This window comes from Andrena cerasifolii, chromosome 9, assembly GCF_050908995.1.
Source record: "Andrena cerasifolii isolate SP2316 chromosome 9, iyAndCera1_principal, whole genome shotgun sequence".
NCBI lineage: Eukaryota > Metazoa > Arthropoda > Insecta > Hymenoptera > Andrenidae > Andrena > Andrena cerasifolii.
The window spans coordinates 11310507-11324819 of record NC_135126.1 but is presented as its reverse complement, the minus strand read 5'-3'; the positions used below and the strand labels follow the sequence as shown (position 1 = coordinate 11324819).

Below are 14313 nucleotides of genomic sequence, written 5' to 3'. Positions count from 1 at the left end.
ACTCGGAAGTTAATGTACTGTGAAGCAACTGCCGTCGCGCTTCTTATTTGAATCACCCTCTTCCGCACCTATCTGCCTCTTGTATTCGTGCATCCAGTTTCGTAGAACGGTCTGGGGCGCAGCCCATTTGACGAGATGCTCGCTGTTTCCAGCTGCTGCATCTCAAGTCCAACAAATTCCTGACGGTGAACAAGAGGCTGCCGGCGCTTCTCGAGAAGAACGCGATGAGGGTTTACCTGGACGCGAATGGGAACGAGGGCTCCTGGCTCTACATAATGCCCTTCTACAAGCTTCGCAGCGACGGCGACAGCGTGGTCGTGGGCGACAAAGTGATCCTGGAGCCGGTGAACGCTGGTAGACAGGGCCTGCACGTGGCCGCTAATTACGAGCTGAGCGACAATCTCGGGTGCAAGGAAGTGAACGTCGTCAACTCGGCGACGTCGTGGAAGGTGACGCTGTTCATGGAGCACAGGGAGAACCAGGAGGAGATCCTGAAGGGCGGGGACGTCGTTAGGCTGTTCCACGCGGAGCAGGAGAAGTTTCTCACGATGGACGAGTATAAGAAGAAGCAGCACGTGTTTCTTAGGACCACTGGCAGGACTAGTGCCACTGCGGCTACCAGCAGCAAAGCTTTGTGGGAGGTTGAGGTGGGAGGAATGACTGATAACTTCGGAGTGGTTAATTTTGCGGAGATTGCTCGTTATGGAGTATGCTTCTTGAATGGAAGGGTTGGAATAAGCAGTCATGTTTCCTTGCAGGTGGTGCAGCATGATCCTTGCAGAGGAGGAGCCGGCCACTGGAATTCCCTGTTCAGATTCAAACACTTAGCGACGGGCCAATACTTGGCTGCTGAAATAGACAACGACGAACCACGTGAGACCACAAAAGGCAAGCGTGGTAAGATAGATACGTGTAAAGTAGCCTCGACCAGTGTCTTCAGGGATTGCGTGTCTCTGCAACACGACCAGGCCACATAGTAGAAAGATCTTACATATCTGTGTAATAATTGTCCACAACGTGGCACGTCTCGTGAATTCGTATTCTACTGTGCTTTGTAGATCCTCCTGGACCAGTGTACAGACTAGTATCCGTTCCACACAGCAACGAAATCAGTTCATTGTTCGAATTGGATCCGACCACGTTAACCAGGGGCGACAGTTTGGTTCCTCAATCATCGTTCGTTAGGTTACATCACATATGTACAAACACTTGGGTCCATTCAACCAGCGTACCAATTGATAAAGATGATGAGAAGCCTGTTATGTCAAAGGTACCCTTTATTCGTAATACAACGCAAGAGTGTTACGGAAGAATATAATTTATTGACCTCGCTAAACGATGGGGCTTTCAGGTTGGCTGCGCTATCAACAAGGAGGATAAAGAAGCGTTTGCCTTGAGATCCGTATCACCCGTGGAGGTGCGCGATCTAGATTTCGCGAACGACGCCTGCAAGGTGTTAGCTTCCATTAGCAGCAAGCTGGAAAAGGGCACCATTTCGCACAATGAGAGGCGAGCTGTGACTAGTTTATTGCAAGACATAGTGTACTTTATAGCTGGGTTAGAGAACGAGCAGAACAAGTCTGAAGCTTTAGAGTTAATCGTTACCAACGCTGTGAGGGACCGACAGAAGTTACTGCGGGAGCAGTACATACTCGGCCAGTTATTTAAAATACTTCAGGTATCACAATCTGTCGTATACTTTGGAGCTTGTGCTTTTGGAATTGCATATCTCTAAGGGCTGTACTTGCAGGCTCCATTCTTAGAGTCTGCCGAAGGCGAGGGACCATTTCTTAGGATAGAGGAGCTGAACGATCCAAGGCATGCGCCGTATAAGTATATGTTTCGACTGTGCTATCGAATACTAAGACTCTCTCAACAAGACTACAGGAAAAATCAGGTACTACTTTGTTTTCTTTAAATACCATTTATTATTTATTGATCGTAGTAACAGGGCTGTTATTCTAGTTAATGTTTTAATGCAGGAATATATCGCCAAGCACTTTGCTTTCATGCAAAAGCAAATTGGATACGACATCCTAGCGGAGGATACCATTACCGCGCTTTTACACAATAATAGGAAACTGCTGGAGAAGCATATAACAGCAGCAGAAATCGAGACATTCGTAGGATTGGTTAGGAAGAATATGCACAATTGGGAGTCCAGATTCTTAGATTACTTGTCAGACCTGTGCATCTCTAATAAGAAAGCAATCGCCGTGACCCAGGAGTTAATTTGCAAAAGCGTATTAAGCGAGAAGAATAAAGATATATTATTAGAAACTAGGTAAAATAGAAGATGCACTTTTTTAAAACAATGGCTGCTTCGTTTATATACGTTGATACGTGACGCCTCGTTTTAGGATGATGAAGACTCAGGTGGAAGTGGAGGAGCTCGATGAAAAGCAAGAGGATGGTGAGCCGCGAATTACTGTTATGGAGGAATACGAAGTGTTCCTTGTGTGGAACAACGGAAAGGTCAGCATTCTTACGTATTTCTATGCATGCTTAGAATTCATTTGATATTTCTAAAGTGTTCGATAACGTGCGCAGAAGTCGATGTCTTTGAACGAATTATCAAGAGGGGCAAAAGTAGGCAGCGTTCAAGATGCAGCGATATTAGACTATTATAGGCATCAGTTGAATCTTTTCAGCAATATGTGCCTCAACAGGCAGTATTTAGCGTTAAATAATTTGTCGCCGCATCTCGATATCGGGCTTATACTTAAGTAAGTTTCTTATACGTTTATTTCTAATACAGAGTACTCGAACGTTACGATTAATCTGAACTAAACGTTTAGGTGTATGGAGGACGAGACAGTGCCGTATGAGCTGCGCGCGTCGTTCTCTCGGCTTATGTTGCATCTTCACGTTGACAGAGATCCGCAAGAGCAAGTGACTCCAGTCAAATATGCTCGCCTCTGGTCAGAAATCCCTTCGAAAATGAGCATTAACGAGTATGTAAAGACTACAAATTTTCTACGATATACGAAATGTGCGCCGTACATTTTGAAACTTTATACAATATATATTATTTGGCCTTAGTTACGATGCAAATAGAGTGCGGGATCAGAATAAGGAAGCTGTTCGTGCTAAGTTCAGCTCGACTATAATGTTCGTGGAAGATTATTTATGTAACGTGGTCGCAAAAATGTGGTCCTTCGCGGATCAGGAACAGAATAAGCTCACGTTCGAAGTAAGAAAGTGTGCATTTAATTTATTTCGGTTTTCAAGGGATCACAGTTACTTAATTGTATTGTAATATTTCCAGGTGGTCAAACTGGCGCGCGATTTAATTTATTTCGGATTCTACAGCTTCAGCGACCTTTTAAGGCTCACGAAAACGTTGCTCAGTATCTTGGACTGTATTTCGGAAAACGATGCAGCTGAGAGAAAAATTCCCACTGGTGATATCGATTGTGAGTGGATAGTTACATCTCATTTATTTGACTCGTAGTTCGCAAAACGCCTTTACTACACTAATATCACGTGGATTATAAAACGTAATGTTCCTTGTACAGTGCTATTATTTTCCAACGATCGTACGTTTTCTGTGCATGAGAGAATATTATTACGCTCCATTCCCTTGCTGCAATACCTAAATGTACAGCACCGATTAAAGAAGCTCTGCTTCTCAATATTTATGTACATAAAGTAATGTCGTAAATACTATAATATACTCCCGGTATTATTTTCACACACTTAATTTCGTAGCACGTGTTACAAAACAAATACAAAAACGTGTATATTGAATGTGTGTATTAAGTGTAACTAACTGATTTATCTTGGAAAATTTTAAAGCTGATTCTGTGGATTCTCAGGAGACAGGTAATATACTAGTATAAATTACTAGCAGTGCAAATTCATTTATGACTTTGGATTCAGGTTCTGTTGAGTCGTTAATTTAAGCATGTCGCTCTTAAATATTTTTTGTACCTGTATTTATTTCATTTGACATTTTTCTTAAACAGTTCCTTCCCTACAATTTGCGAATACTATACCTGCCAATGTAAATGTGTCGCTAAGTGTGCAGATGCTAGACATAGCAATACCTACTTTCATTTCTGAAGCTTCATTTGAAGTTCACTTTTATGTACATGTGAATAAATAATCGAGCAATTATATATGAACACTTTTCCTTTAGTTAAAATTATTAATACTTTTCGCAGCTGAGGGTGGTGTATTGAGGTGTATCGGCGATATGGGAGCGGTAATGACGAGTTTAACGTTGGGTTCTGCTGGACAAGTATTAGCTGGAAGTAGTTCACCTACACCTAAACCGCTCACGAAGAAAGAATATCCATTGGTGATGGATACGAAACTGAAGATAATCGAGATTTTACAGTTCATACTGGACGTCCGACTGGACTACAGAATTTCTTGCTTGTTAAGCATTTTCAAGCAAGAATTCGATGAAACTGAGAGGGCCTCTGGTGACTTGAGCCTTGGTCAAAAGACTATCGATTTAGAATTGATAGGTACACAAGCGGAGGGCATATTTGGAAGCAGGTAATGGATTACACATTAGCTTTCCCATTTTGGCATTAGAGAAGTTTTTCATTAATTTTGCTATTTAGCGAGGAGTGCGCAGCATTGGATTTGGATGGTCAGGGTGGTAGAACGTTTTTACGCGTTTTACTCCACTTAGCAATGCACGATTACCCTCCGCTAGTTTCTGGGGCATTGCATTTGCTCTTTACGCATTTTAGTCAGAGGCAAGAAGTTTTACAAGCATTTAAACAAGTACGTTGTCTTTAATTTTGAGAATATAATACCTCTTTCTGTTAAGAAGAGATAAATCTATTGGGTTTTCGCGAATAGGTGCAACTCTTAGTTTCTGATAGCGACGTCGAGTCTTACAAGCAAATAAAGTCCGATTTGGACGTTTTACGGCAGTCGGTTGAGAAATCCGAGCTTTGGGTATATAAATCTAAAGCTTCAGAAGAGCATGGTGGTAAAAAGAAGAAGAACAAAGAAGAGGAAGATGAGGGAGCTACTCCTCGTAAAGCACCGCCTCAGTTATCTACCTCGGACAAGAAAGGTTTGAATAATAATCAATGATAAATATACACATCGTAACTAGGCATTAAATAAATTCTAGATTCTTCGAGAAATAATTCTTCTAAAATTATAGGATCTGCTATAGATTTAGACATTGGCCCGCCGTTGCATTCAGACCAGGCAGAGGAATACAAAAAGATACAGCAAATTTTAATCCGCATGAATAAACTATGCATTCAGACAATAGGCGGCCAAATAAAGCCACGGAAACACGAGCAAAGACTCTTGCGCAATGTTGGGGTGCACACCGTGGTCTTAGATTTATTGCAAGTCCCGTTCGACACTAAGGAAGATGTTAGAATGAACGAGCTAATGCGACTGGCACACGATTTTCTACAAAATTTCTGCTTGGGCAATCAGCAAAATCAGGTCCTGTTGCATAAACAACTGGATCTGTTCTTGAATCCCGGTATACGGGAAGCTCAAACCGTGTGCAGTATCTTTCAAGACAACTCGACCCTGTGCAATGAAGTCAGTGCCAAAGTCATACAGCATTTCGTGCATTGCATAGAAACTCACGGGAAGCATGTGCAATATTTGAAATTCCTTCAAACGGTAGTAAAAGCTGAAAACCAATTCATCAGGAAGTGCCAGGAAATGGTGATGCAAGAAGTAAGAAATTACATACATATAATATATCAGTGACTTCGTTTAGAGTTTTACCATGTTCAAATTGATTGCTGCTTTCGCAGCTGGTTCAAGCTGGTGAAGATGTTCTGGTTTTCTATAACGACAGGGCTTCCTTCAATCACTTTGTAGAAATGATGCGATCTGAGAGACACAGGATGGATGAAAGCAGTCCACTGAAGTATGCACGGTTTGAAGATGTAATGTGGAAATAAGCTACGCCATATATCTTATATACTAACGCGTGTTGCAGGTACCACGTAGAATTGGTTAAACTGCTGGCTTGTTGCACGATGGGTAAAAATGTTAACACTGAAATTAAATGTCACAGTCTCTTACCATTAGACGACATTGTTGCTATGGTGTCGCATCCGGATTGCATACCGGAAGTAAGTTTCGCGATGGCAGTGAGTACATAATCCTCGAGCGAAGTTGTAGAAGATTACTACTCCCGTTTGAATATCTTGACAGGTGAAGGAAGCGTACATAAACTTCCTCAACCATTGTTACATCGACACAGAGGTAGAAATGAAAGAAATTTACACGTCCAACCATATGTGGTCGTTGTTTGAGAAGTCTTTCATCGTGGACATGGGTATAATAGCAACTGCTACGCACGATCGCGAACACGCTGATACCTCTCTAGAAAGTTATGTGACAGGCTGTCTAATGAATATCATTACGACATTCTTTAGCAGCCCGTTTTCAGATCAAAGCACCACAGTGCAGGTATCGTATTCGTCCATTACATTACCTCGCAAGAACCTTATCGTTCTTATCTCCTTTTCACACTGTATTCATAAATACATATATTTTACTAAACTTGCGGTGTGATCGGTACAAGCCTATTAAAAAGATTTTTAAATTAATATCAATATTTATGTGGTGGATATGGCACCTTCATTTTTCCAATTATGTAAGCACAGTGATTTATAAATTTCAATACTTAGGGAGCAGAGAAAAAGATCATTTTTTGCTGAATGTGTTTATGTGATTTTAATCATGGCACAGATCAATCATATCTTCACGTAACGTTACGTTTTTATCATGCATCGTACGAAGAGCATTTATTTTTAATCGTATGGATTTGCGTTGAAGTTTATCGATCGGATATTATAAAGTTTTGCACAAGGACGAGCTCTCTACATACATTAAAGCGATAAAAAATGATTTTTTCAAGATTCGCTAAAAGTGTAGTTACATTTCTATGGCAAAGGTGCTTCCATCTCGTTAAAATGGCTATTACATTAACACGAGTATAAAACCGAATAATCTAAGATTGAATATTTATTGTGTTGCATTACTTTACTGAAGTCCATCCAGATAGAGGTAATTAGTAGAAAGCAACATGAAATCGCTAAATTAGTTCCCCTTGAAAGCAACGGTTTGAACACAATATTAATTTAAAAAAGGCTTAGCATAGGCATGAGTATAACGGTATCACGTAAAAGACTAGAACAATGGTTATATCAGATACGTACCTACATAGCATAAGTATAATTAAATAAGTTAGCATACAATAGATATAAGTGATTACAATTGACATATACTTAACAGTGTGGGAAATCTGTGCAAATACTCTGCCATTTATTTTATCTGATAATTTCTTGCTTTGCATGAGAAACACATTAATTTAAGTTGACATAGGAGCCAAGTACATATCACGAACATGCATAGGTGTTGTCACTTCTTTTAAACACAATCTCGTCTATTTAGTTCGTTCTATATTGGTATAATTTTTCTTTTTTCGTTTATTCTAATCTATTCATTTTGCCTATCGCGGTAGGCCAGACTGTACTGTAAATCGATTATCATAGCGGCAATATATATTTTTTGATGTGTGCTTGGTAATTGGTGATTGCATCAGCGGCATGTTCTGTGTTTTTGGCATGCAACACCTGGCCTTCTTTGACTCATCAACATTGGTTTACTGGGTCTGGGTGCTGGGTCTATATGGTGGTGGGTTGATTTACTAATAGAAACACCTGCACGAGGCTAGACTATATTGGAGCATCAAGGAGAGTGACCGGAATACTGATAGTAATCTTACTGGCTATGTGAGTACCAAGTTCAAGAATGCTCGGTCAATTCTGAGCCCTTGTAAATACACAGTAATACTAACATGGCATAATGAGGCATACTAGAGGGATATACTAGGTCCCGAAGTTTCAATTTCAAGGGTAGCTTCTAGTAATGTTCTCTTCGTTGTACATACATGATACATGTACATTTCGAACCCGGAGTAATTCTTGTACATACATATGTCTCTTCGCAATGTAATATCGCGGATACATAATATGGAACAACAGCATGAATAGGAAACATTTAGAAATGAAGCACACGCGTGCTTCGCGAATGTTAGAAAGATTTCAAACGCTACTGTCTACAGTTCAGTTTTAGGGACGGCAAATTATAGTATGTGTTTCTAGGAAATTTTACTAACACATTCACTGTCTTGGATGAATGAAGCAAGCTTATTATTTAAATTCTCTTGGGTACTAACCATATGTCTTTTATATGTGGAGTATTCTTCTCTAGCATCTATCAGTACAGAAAGTTTCTATCTTCTTGTAATTCGTGCAGCATGAATCTATCATTCAGTATTTATGGGAATACTTTCTTATTTGGAATCGCTTGGCAATGAGTGTGTTACATTAAATGCAAAAATAACAAAAGAACGATAATAAATTCCTAACAATATTCAGATGAATGTATATCTTTTAAACACTTGAGATTAGAGCACAAGCTGCTTTATATTTGATAGCTTGGTTTAGACGGAGAACTAATAAACACTGTTATGGTGTATTTATAATAATATATGCCTTTATAAATTGTATTTATAATTTTTTTTTATTTTAGCTGTTCAATTGAATTGCCTCACGATATTAAGAGATATTTGCATTTTTTATAACAGACACGACAACCCATATTCGTTCAGTTACTCCACGCGGCTTTTAAAGTTTCACAATGTTCATGGTTAAATGCTGGTCAAAGGTTTAATGTGGAAAACTGTATAAGAACATTGTCAGATGTAGGTAAGCGAGTATTGCTATACTAACATTCAATAATGAAGATAGTGGCATTGAAACGTGCGACTTCATTTTACGCCCACCATGTAAAAACATACTCTTTATTTTGAATGCCAGCTAAGGGTAGAGGGATAGCCATTCCAACCGACTTGGAATGCCAAGTTGCTTCTATGTTTAATAAAGCAGCGATGCTCAGTAGGCAAACGAGCAAATGGCTTCAAGCCGCAAAGCAACCCAAAATAGAGCGCACACAAAGTCAGGTAATAATGAAAGCTTACTTAAAACTTATCTAGGATTTCGTCAGTTCTTATTTGAATTATCAAATCGATTGTGAACAATCTATAATTATATATAATCTTCAAACATGTAGAGTGACTTGATTTGTGAGGAGGATTGTAAAGATGAGGTAAAAGTCACTCAAAAAGACACTATCAGCTTAACATAGCTTTATAATTGAAACGTAGTAAAGCTAGTACTGATTTAGAGGTGTAGTGTAGGATTGCTGATGATCAGACTTTATAATTTCTCTATAGAATAGAATATTTTCACTTTGCTTTTTGTATGTAAATAGACAAAGTTTAGCAGTCTTTCATTATGGGATTGAGAAGTCCTCATGATAAAACACTGATAGTACGCTAGAAGAATAACGTGGCTTTATATGTAATCATTACAGAATGATGTATTTTTCTTTAGCTGATGCGTTTGGATCGAAGTATTATAGAAGGTTTGCAAGACATAGTATCGTTGCTGGAGGAGCAATTGAAACCACTGGTTCAGTCAGAATTGTCTTTGTTAGTGGATATTCTCTATCGGCCAGAATTACTATTCCCAGCAGCGACTGATGCTAGAAAAGGTTGTGAAAATGGAGGCTTCATTAGAAGGTAAAGATTCCCCCACAGCTAGAATTATATTAACACATTTTGCTATGCATAATCGGCTACAATTTCTTTCACCAGGTTAATTAAACACACGGAGAAGTTGCTCGAAGAGAAAGAAGAGAAGTTGTGTATAAAAGTGCTGGGGACTCTCAGAGAAATGATGGCCATTGACCCTGAGTATGGAGAAAAAGTGAGTTTCATAGCCTTGCGTTTTTGCATGAAGTCAAAAGAATCATTTACCATACAGAGATGAATCACGACATTGTGGAAAAAAGGGCATTCAGTTGTTTCTGAAAAAATGTTATTGATATTAATTAGCGGTGACAAGTCCTTTGCGCATCAATATTTTGGATACAACAATGTATGCGCAATGTATTGTACATTGCTCTTAGCGTATTACTGTCTTCAGGAATACCGATGACGTTTGTCTGCTCGCACAATCGAGCAGAGAAAATGTCTGCATAGATCTACTGTTTCAGAGATGAAAAGAATGTCATTACGCATTAAATCCAAAGGAATCTAGCTCTGAGAATACGTTCGCTTCAGTTAGGATCCGTTGCCGTTAATTAGCGCCGCACCTCGTACTATTGATGGAACATGTTACCGCTCCAAGCTCTAGTTGAACCTAAAGTTAAAAGAATTTGTGTTTCCGTATCCACTTGTATCGTACATGTTTGCCGAAAAGCTAAATGCCCATATGTTCTCTCACGGCACTTTAGACGATCAGTACGCAATTGAACAGTTGTTTTTAGTTGGCAACATAGATATATGCAAACGAGACAAAAAGACAGAATAAGCTTCTCTGAACACACGAAACAGACTTAAGTGACAGTGGGTGAGTAGGTTTCGTAGAATAGATATGTAGGTAAAGATGTTTTCATGCTGCGAACGAAGAGCGAAGGTGTCTCGGGAGAAGAAGAGACAGAACAGAAGACCGAGCCACAAGTTGGAACAGGCTCTGTCGATGAGTCTGAGACTCGTCAAATGACTCAGCAAGAGCGGGTAAAAATTAAAGTAGATAACAACGGTAATTTGCGGGCACAACGTATATGAATTCGCAATATGAATTTAATTTATATTACTGAGAACTTATCTCACAATCACTCTGACGTTATTTATTACATTATTTACAAGAGCTTCGATATGGGTATATTTACACACACGGGGTATTCAGATGATGATTAAAAAAAAAAATCGTCTGCCAATATATCGCGATATTAAAGCCACAGTGAACATTTTTATATTTCACGATCTTATGAAATATGCATATATAAACACTTGCTTCAGTAGCTGCTTGTAAAAAATTTATATTCATTCTTTTATCTGATACATTGACATTTGCTTAAGTACGAACTATAATGTACGTTGTGTAGGTTCCTTATGCATGTGCTTGATCAATTTTATTACATTCACTTCAGTTCTCTACTCTCATCTTATCTTCTCTTGTTACCTTTCGTCCACAAACATATAAGCATAGATATGTTATTTCATATTTTAAAGCAATTTTGATTTACGATAGGGGCTCGATTCACTGAAACGATATTGATTTATTTACATATTAATGATGAAATGGGTATTTAAACGAATGTTTAGCTAAATAATTTCAGCTTATCGTAAATCAAAATTTACAAGCAGTTTTAAAATATTATTTTACGTAGCATAAACTATCTTTTTTAAGTACATTCCAGTATGGGCATAGAGTTTAGAAATAATAAGCAACGATATTATATTCAAATATGTATATACACTTCTGTTACAGATAGGGTGTACCAATACGTCAGTAGATTTATTTTTAGCAGTCGATTTTTTAGACATGAGAGCAGCGATGTAGATTTAGGAGTTTCTCATTTAGAAATAGGATTGTATTTCGAATAACATTTGTGTTTTAAGTTAGTAAGTAATATTTTTGCTAGAAGATAGTAAAAATATGTGTACATAAAGCATTTTATTAACTCTGCTGCTCTCAGCCACTTGATTATATCGAACAGTTTTGAATGCATAATTTATAAAGTTGATATGCAATGCGTACCAATCTTTTTAGACATCTCCTCGAAATTGTCAGATACTTAAATCGCACAAATTTTTGCATCGTGCATTTTCAAAAGACTACGGCAATATTTAGAAGTTAACTGCGTCTGCTTTATAAAATTAGCGTTTACTCTTCATTTTATAGACATGTATATATAAATACGTGCAAAGTTGGCTAAGAACTCGACGCGTTACGAATTGCACAAATATATCTCATTCTCTTAATGCACAAGTAATGTAAATACACGATTTAACTATCTTCATTGTAAGCTCAATAGTTCTCTAATACATTGCAGATAATGCACACATATTCCCTTTGAAATATATTGGATTTTTTATGAATTGTGCATGATGTATTGGTACATCGCAATCGATCGAGGCGTGTCCCGTTACATTAATTACACTCCATTTCCATTTCCATAGGGGGATGCACTGAGAAATAATCTTTTGGCTCGCTACTTTGGAAAGTCTTTCCTCCAGAAACCAGAGAATGTAGATATTGGGGTCTCTCATACCGCTCCAGTTACACACGGACCAGGGGGTATAAATAGATATTTAAAGCATAATTTATTCCTTGGTAACATTACAATGTACATCATTAAGCATTTAACTCTCGGCAGCCAAACTCTTAAGTCGTGCGGGCCGAACATTACACGAAGTTCAGAGTCATCTCGATCGCGAGGGCGCATCGGACTTGGTAGTGGAATTAATAATTAAAAGCGTGCACTCTCCCAGCATATTTGTGGAAGTTATAGAACTCGGCATTGCATTATTAGAAGGAGGAAATCCCATTATACAGAAAAGCGTGTTCAATAAACTGATGGGTGACGATTTGAGCCAGTCGTTTTTCAAGGTATATCTCGCAGTATCACAGTATTTCAATGCTGAGGGCAATACGTTTAAAACATATAATCCTCAGGTCTTTTATGACAAGATGAAAGATGCTCAGCAAGAAATCAAATCCACCGTGAGCGTTAATACGTCCGATATAGCAGCTAAAGCTCACGAAGACAAGGAGCAGGGCAAGGAAATGGAGAAGATATCAAAGAAGCGTGCATCAGGTATAATAAACGAATATTCCACTTATCTAGCACTTGTATTTGCTTATATTGATACTTTTTATCTCATAGGAAAACCTAACGGAATAGTAATAACAGATGAGTTACGAGAAGAGTTAAATCAGGCCGCATCCTCTACGGTACAAGCATATGCGAGTGTTCGGAACCTTGCTTCTGGCGAAGACGCGACCACTAACGCAGCTCTCGGCAATGCATTGGAGGATATGATAGCTGAGAAGCTGGAAAGACATCGCGGTGGAACAGCTGGAGCTGAAAGGGATGAGGCGCAATTGAGCGCGAAAGTTTTAGTCATGCAACCAATTTTACGTTTCTTGCAACTGCTGTGCGAAAATCATAATCGCGACTTGCAGGTAACTGCTTCGATCTTAGCGTATAGTATAACGTTATGATAATCGGCATATCAAGAATATTATTTATTCTTCCGTAGAACTTCCTTCGCAATCAAAACAACAAGACCAACTTCAATTTGGTATCAGAGACGCTGATGTTCTTAGACTGCATTTGCGGCTCAACGACAGGCGGTCTGGGATTGCTTGGGTTGTATATTAATGAGCACAACGTTGCATTAATCAATCAGACTTTGGAGACGTTAACGGAGTATTGCCAGGGACCATGCCACGATAACCAGAATTGCATCGCTACTCACGAGTCCAACGGATTAGATATAATAACTGCCTTGATTTTGAACGATATTAATCCCCTGGGGAAGACTAGAATGGATTTAGTGTTAGAATTGAAGAATAATGCCAGCAAATTGTTACTAGCTATAATGGAGAGTAGAGGTGACAGCGAGAACGCGGAGAGAATTCTGTATAATATGAATCCGAAGCAGCTGGTCGATGTTGCGTGTCGCGCATTCCATCAGGAATCCTTAGATGACGACAGCGACGTCGATGACTCGTCTACAGACGGCGAGGAAGGAGTATCGCCCAAAGAAGTAATGCTCTTAAAGAATAGTACACTTAATAAAAATAACAGTTTTATCATTCATGAAATTGTCTTACAGGTCGGACACAATATTTACATCCTGTGCCATCAATTAGCGCAACACAATAAGGAACTATCATCAATGTTAAAGCCGTCTGAGCAAAATAATGCCGACCCGAAGATTAATAAGGCATTGCAATATTACGCAACTCACACAGCTCAAATTGAGGTGCGACACGCGGAACGTTAATATAACAATGTTGCATCCACATGCTTTATGCAATGATAATTTCTTTTCAGATCGTTAGGCACGATAGGACATTGGAGCAAATTGTGTTCCCAATTCCAGAGATCTGCGAACTTATTACATTGGACACAAAGATCAAAGTGTTGAACACTACCGAACGCGACGATCAAGGGTCGAAGGTTTCTGATTTCTTCGAGAGAACCGAGGATATGTTTAACGAGATGAAGTGGCAAAAGAAACTTCGAGGACAACCAGCACTATTTTGGATGAGCAGTTACATGTCACTGTGGAGCAATATTTTATTCAACTGTGCAGTACTCATAAACCTTATCGTGGCTTTCTTCTACCCATTCGTGGATTATATGCCTAGTGAGCCTTCAATTTGCGTGGAAAGTTATTTACATAGTTAAACTGTATTATATGTTTATCTCCCCCCCTTT

General features: G+C 39.0%; 1 protein-coding gene across 7 annotated transcripts in view; it reads left to right on the top strand.

The window, feature by feature from the left end:
- The window catches only part of LOC143373265 (inositol 1,4,5-trisphosphate receptor-like), a 38553-nt gene that overhangs the window by 20572 nt on the left and 3668 nt on the right, over window positions 1-14313 (top strand). The window contains exons 6-36 of one of the 7 annotated variants that reach the window (XM_076820320.1): window positions 153-647; window positions 759-897; window positions 1059-1270; window positions 1352-1678; window positions 1751-1897; window positions 1983-2284; window positions 2361-2475; window positions 2551-2726; window positions 2799-2954; window positions 3043-3193; window positions 3269-3416; window positions 4167-4506; window positions 4575-4740; window positions 4819-5038; window positions 5132-5670; window positions 5751-5866; window positions 5939-6074; window positions 6157-6414; window positions 7665-7742; window positions 8600-8720; window positions 8832-8974; window positions 9408-9595; window positions 9671-9782; window positions 10487-10594; window positions 12044-12161; window positions 12241-12473; window positions 12540-12681; window positions 12751-13049; window positions 13127-13636; window positions 13706-13855; window positions 13927-14242. In XM_076820320.1, coding sequence (XP_076676435.1) covers window positions 153-647; window positions 759-897; window positions 1059-1270; window positions 1352-1678; window positions 1751-1897; window positions 1983-2284; window positions 2361-2475; window positions 2551-2726; window positions 2799-2954; window positions 3043-3193; window positions 3269-3416; window positions 4167-4506; window positions 4575-4740; window positions 4819-5038; window positions 5132-5670; window positions 5751-5866; window positions 5939-6074; window positions 6157-6414; window positions 7665-7742; window positions 8600-8720; window positions 8832-8974; window positions 9408-9595; window positions 9671-9782; window positions 10487-10594; window positions 12044-12161; window positions 12241-12473; window positions 12540-12681; window positions 12751-13049; window positions 13127-13636; window positions 13706-13855; window positions 13927-14242 — 6661 coding nt within the window. Of the gene's footprint in view, window positions 1-152; window positions 898-1058; window positions 1271-1351; window positions 1679-1750; window positions 1898-1982; window positions 2285-2360; window positions 2476-2550; window positions 2727-2798; window positions 2955-3042; window positions 3194-3268; window positions 3417-4166; window positions 4507-4574; window positions 4741-4818; window positions 5039-5131; window positions 5671-5750; window positions 5867-5938; window positions 6075-6156; window positions 6415-7664; window positions 7743-8599; window positions 8721-8831; window positions 8975-9407; window positions 9596-9670; window positions 9783-10486; window positions 10595-12043; window positions 12162-12240; window positions 12474-12539; window positions 12682-12750; window positions 13050-13126; window positions 13637-13705; window positions 13856-13926; window positions 14243-14313 lie in introns of all 7 variants that reach the window. The other 6 variants (XM_076820317.1, XM_076820316.1, XM_076820318.1 and 3 more) reach the window with 6 other exon arrangements.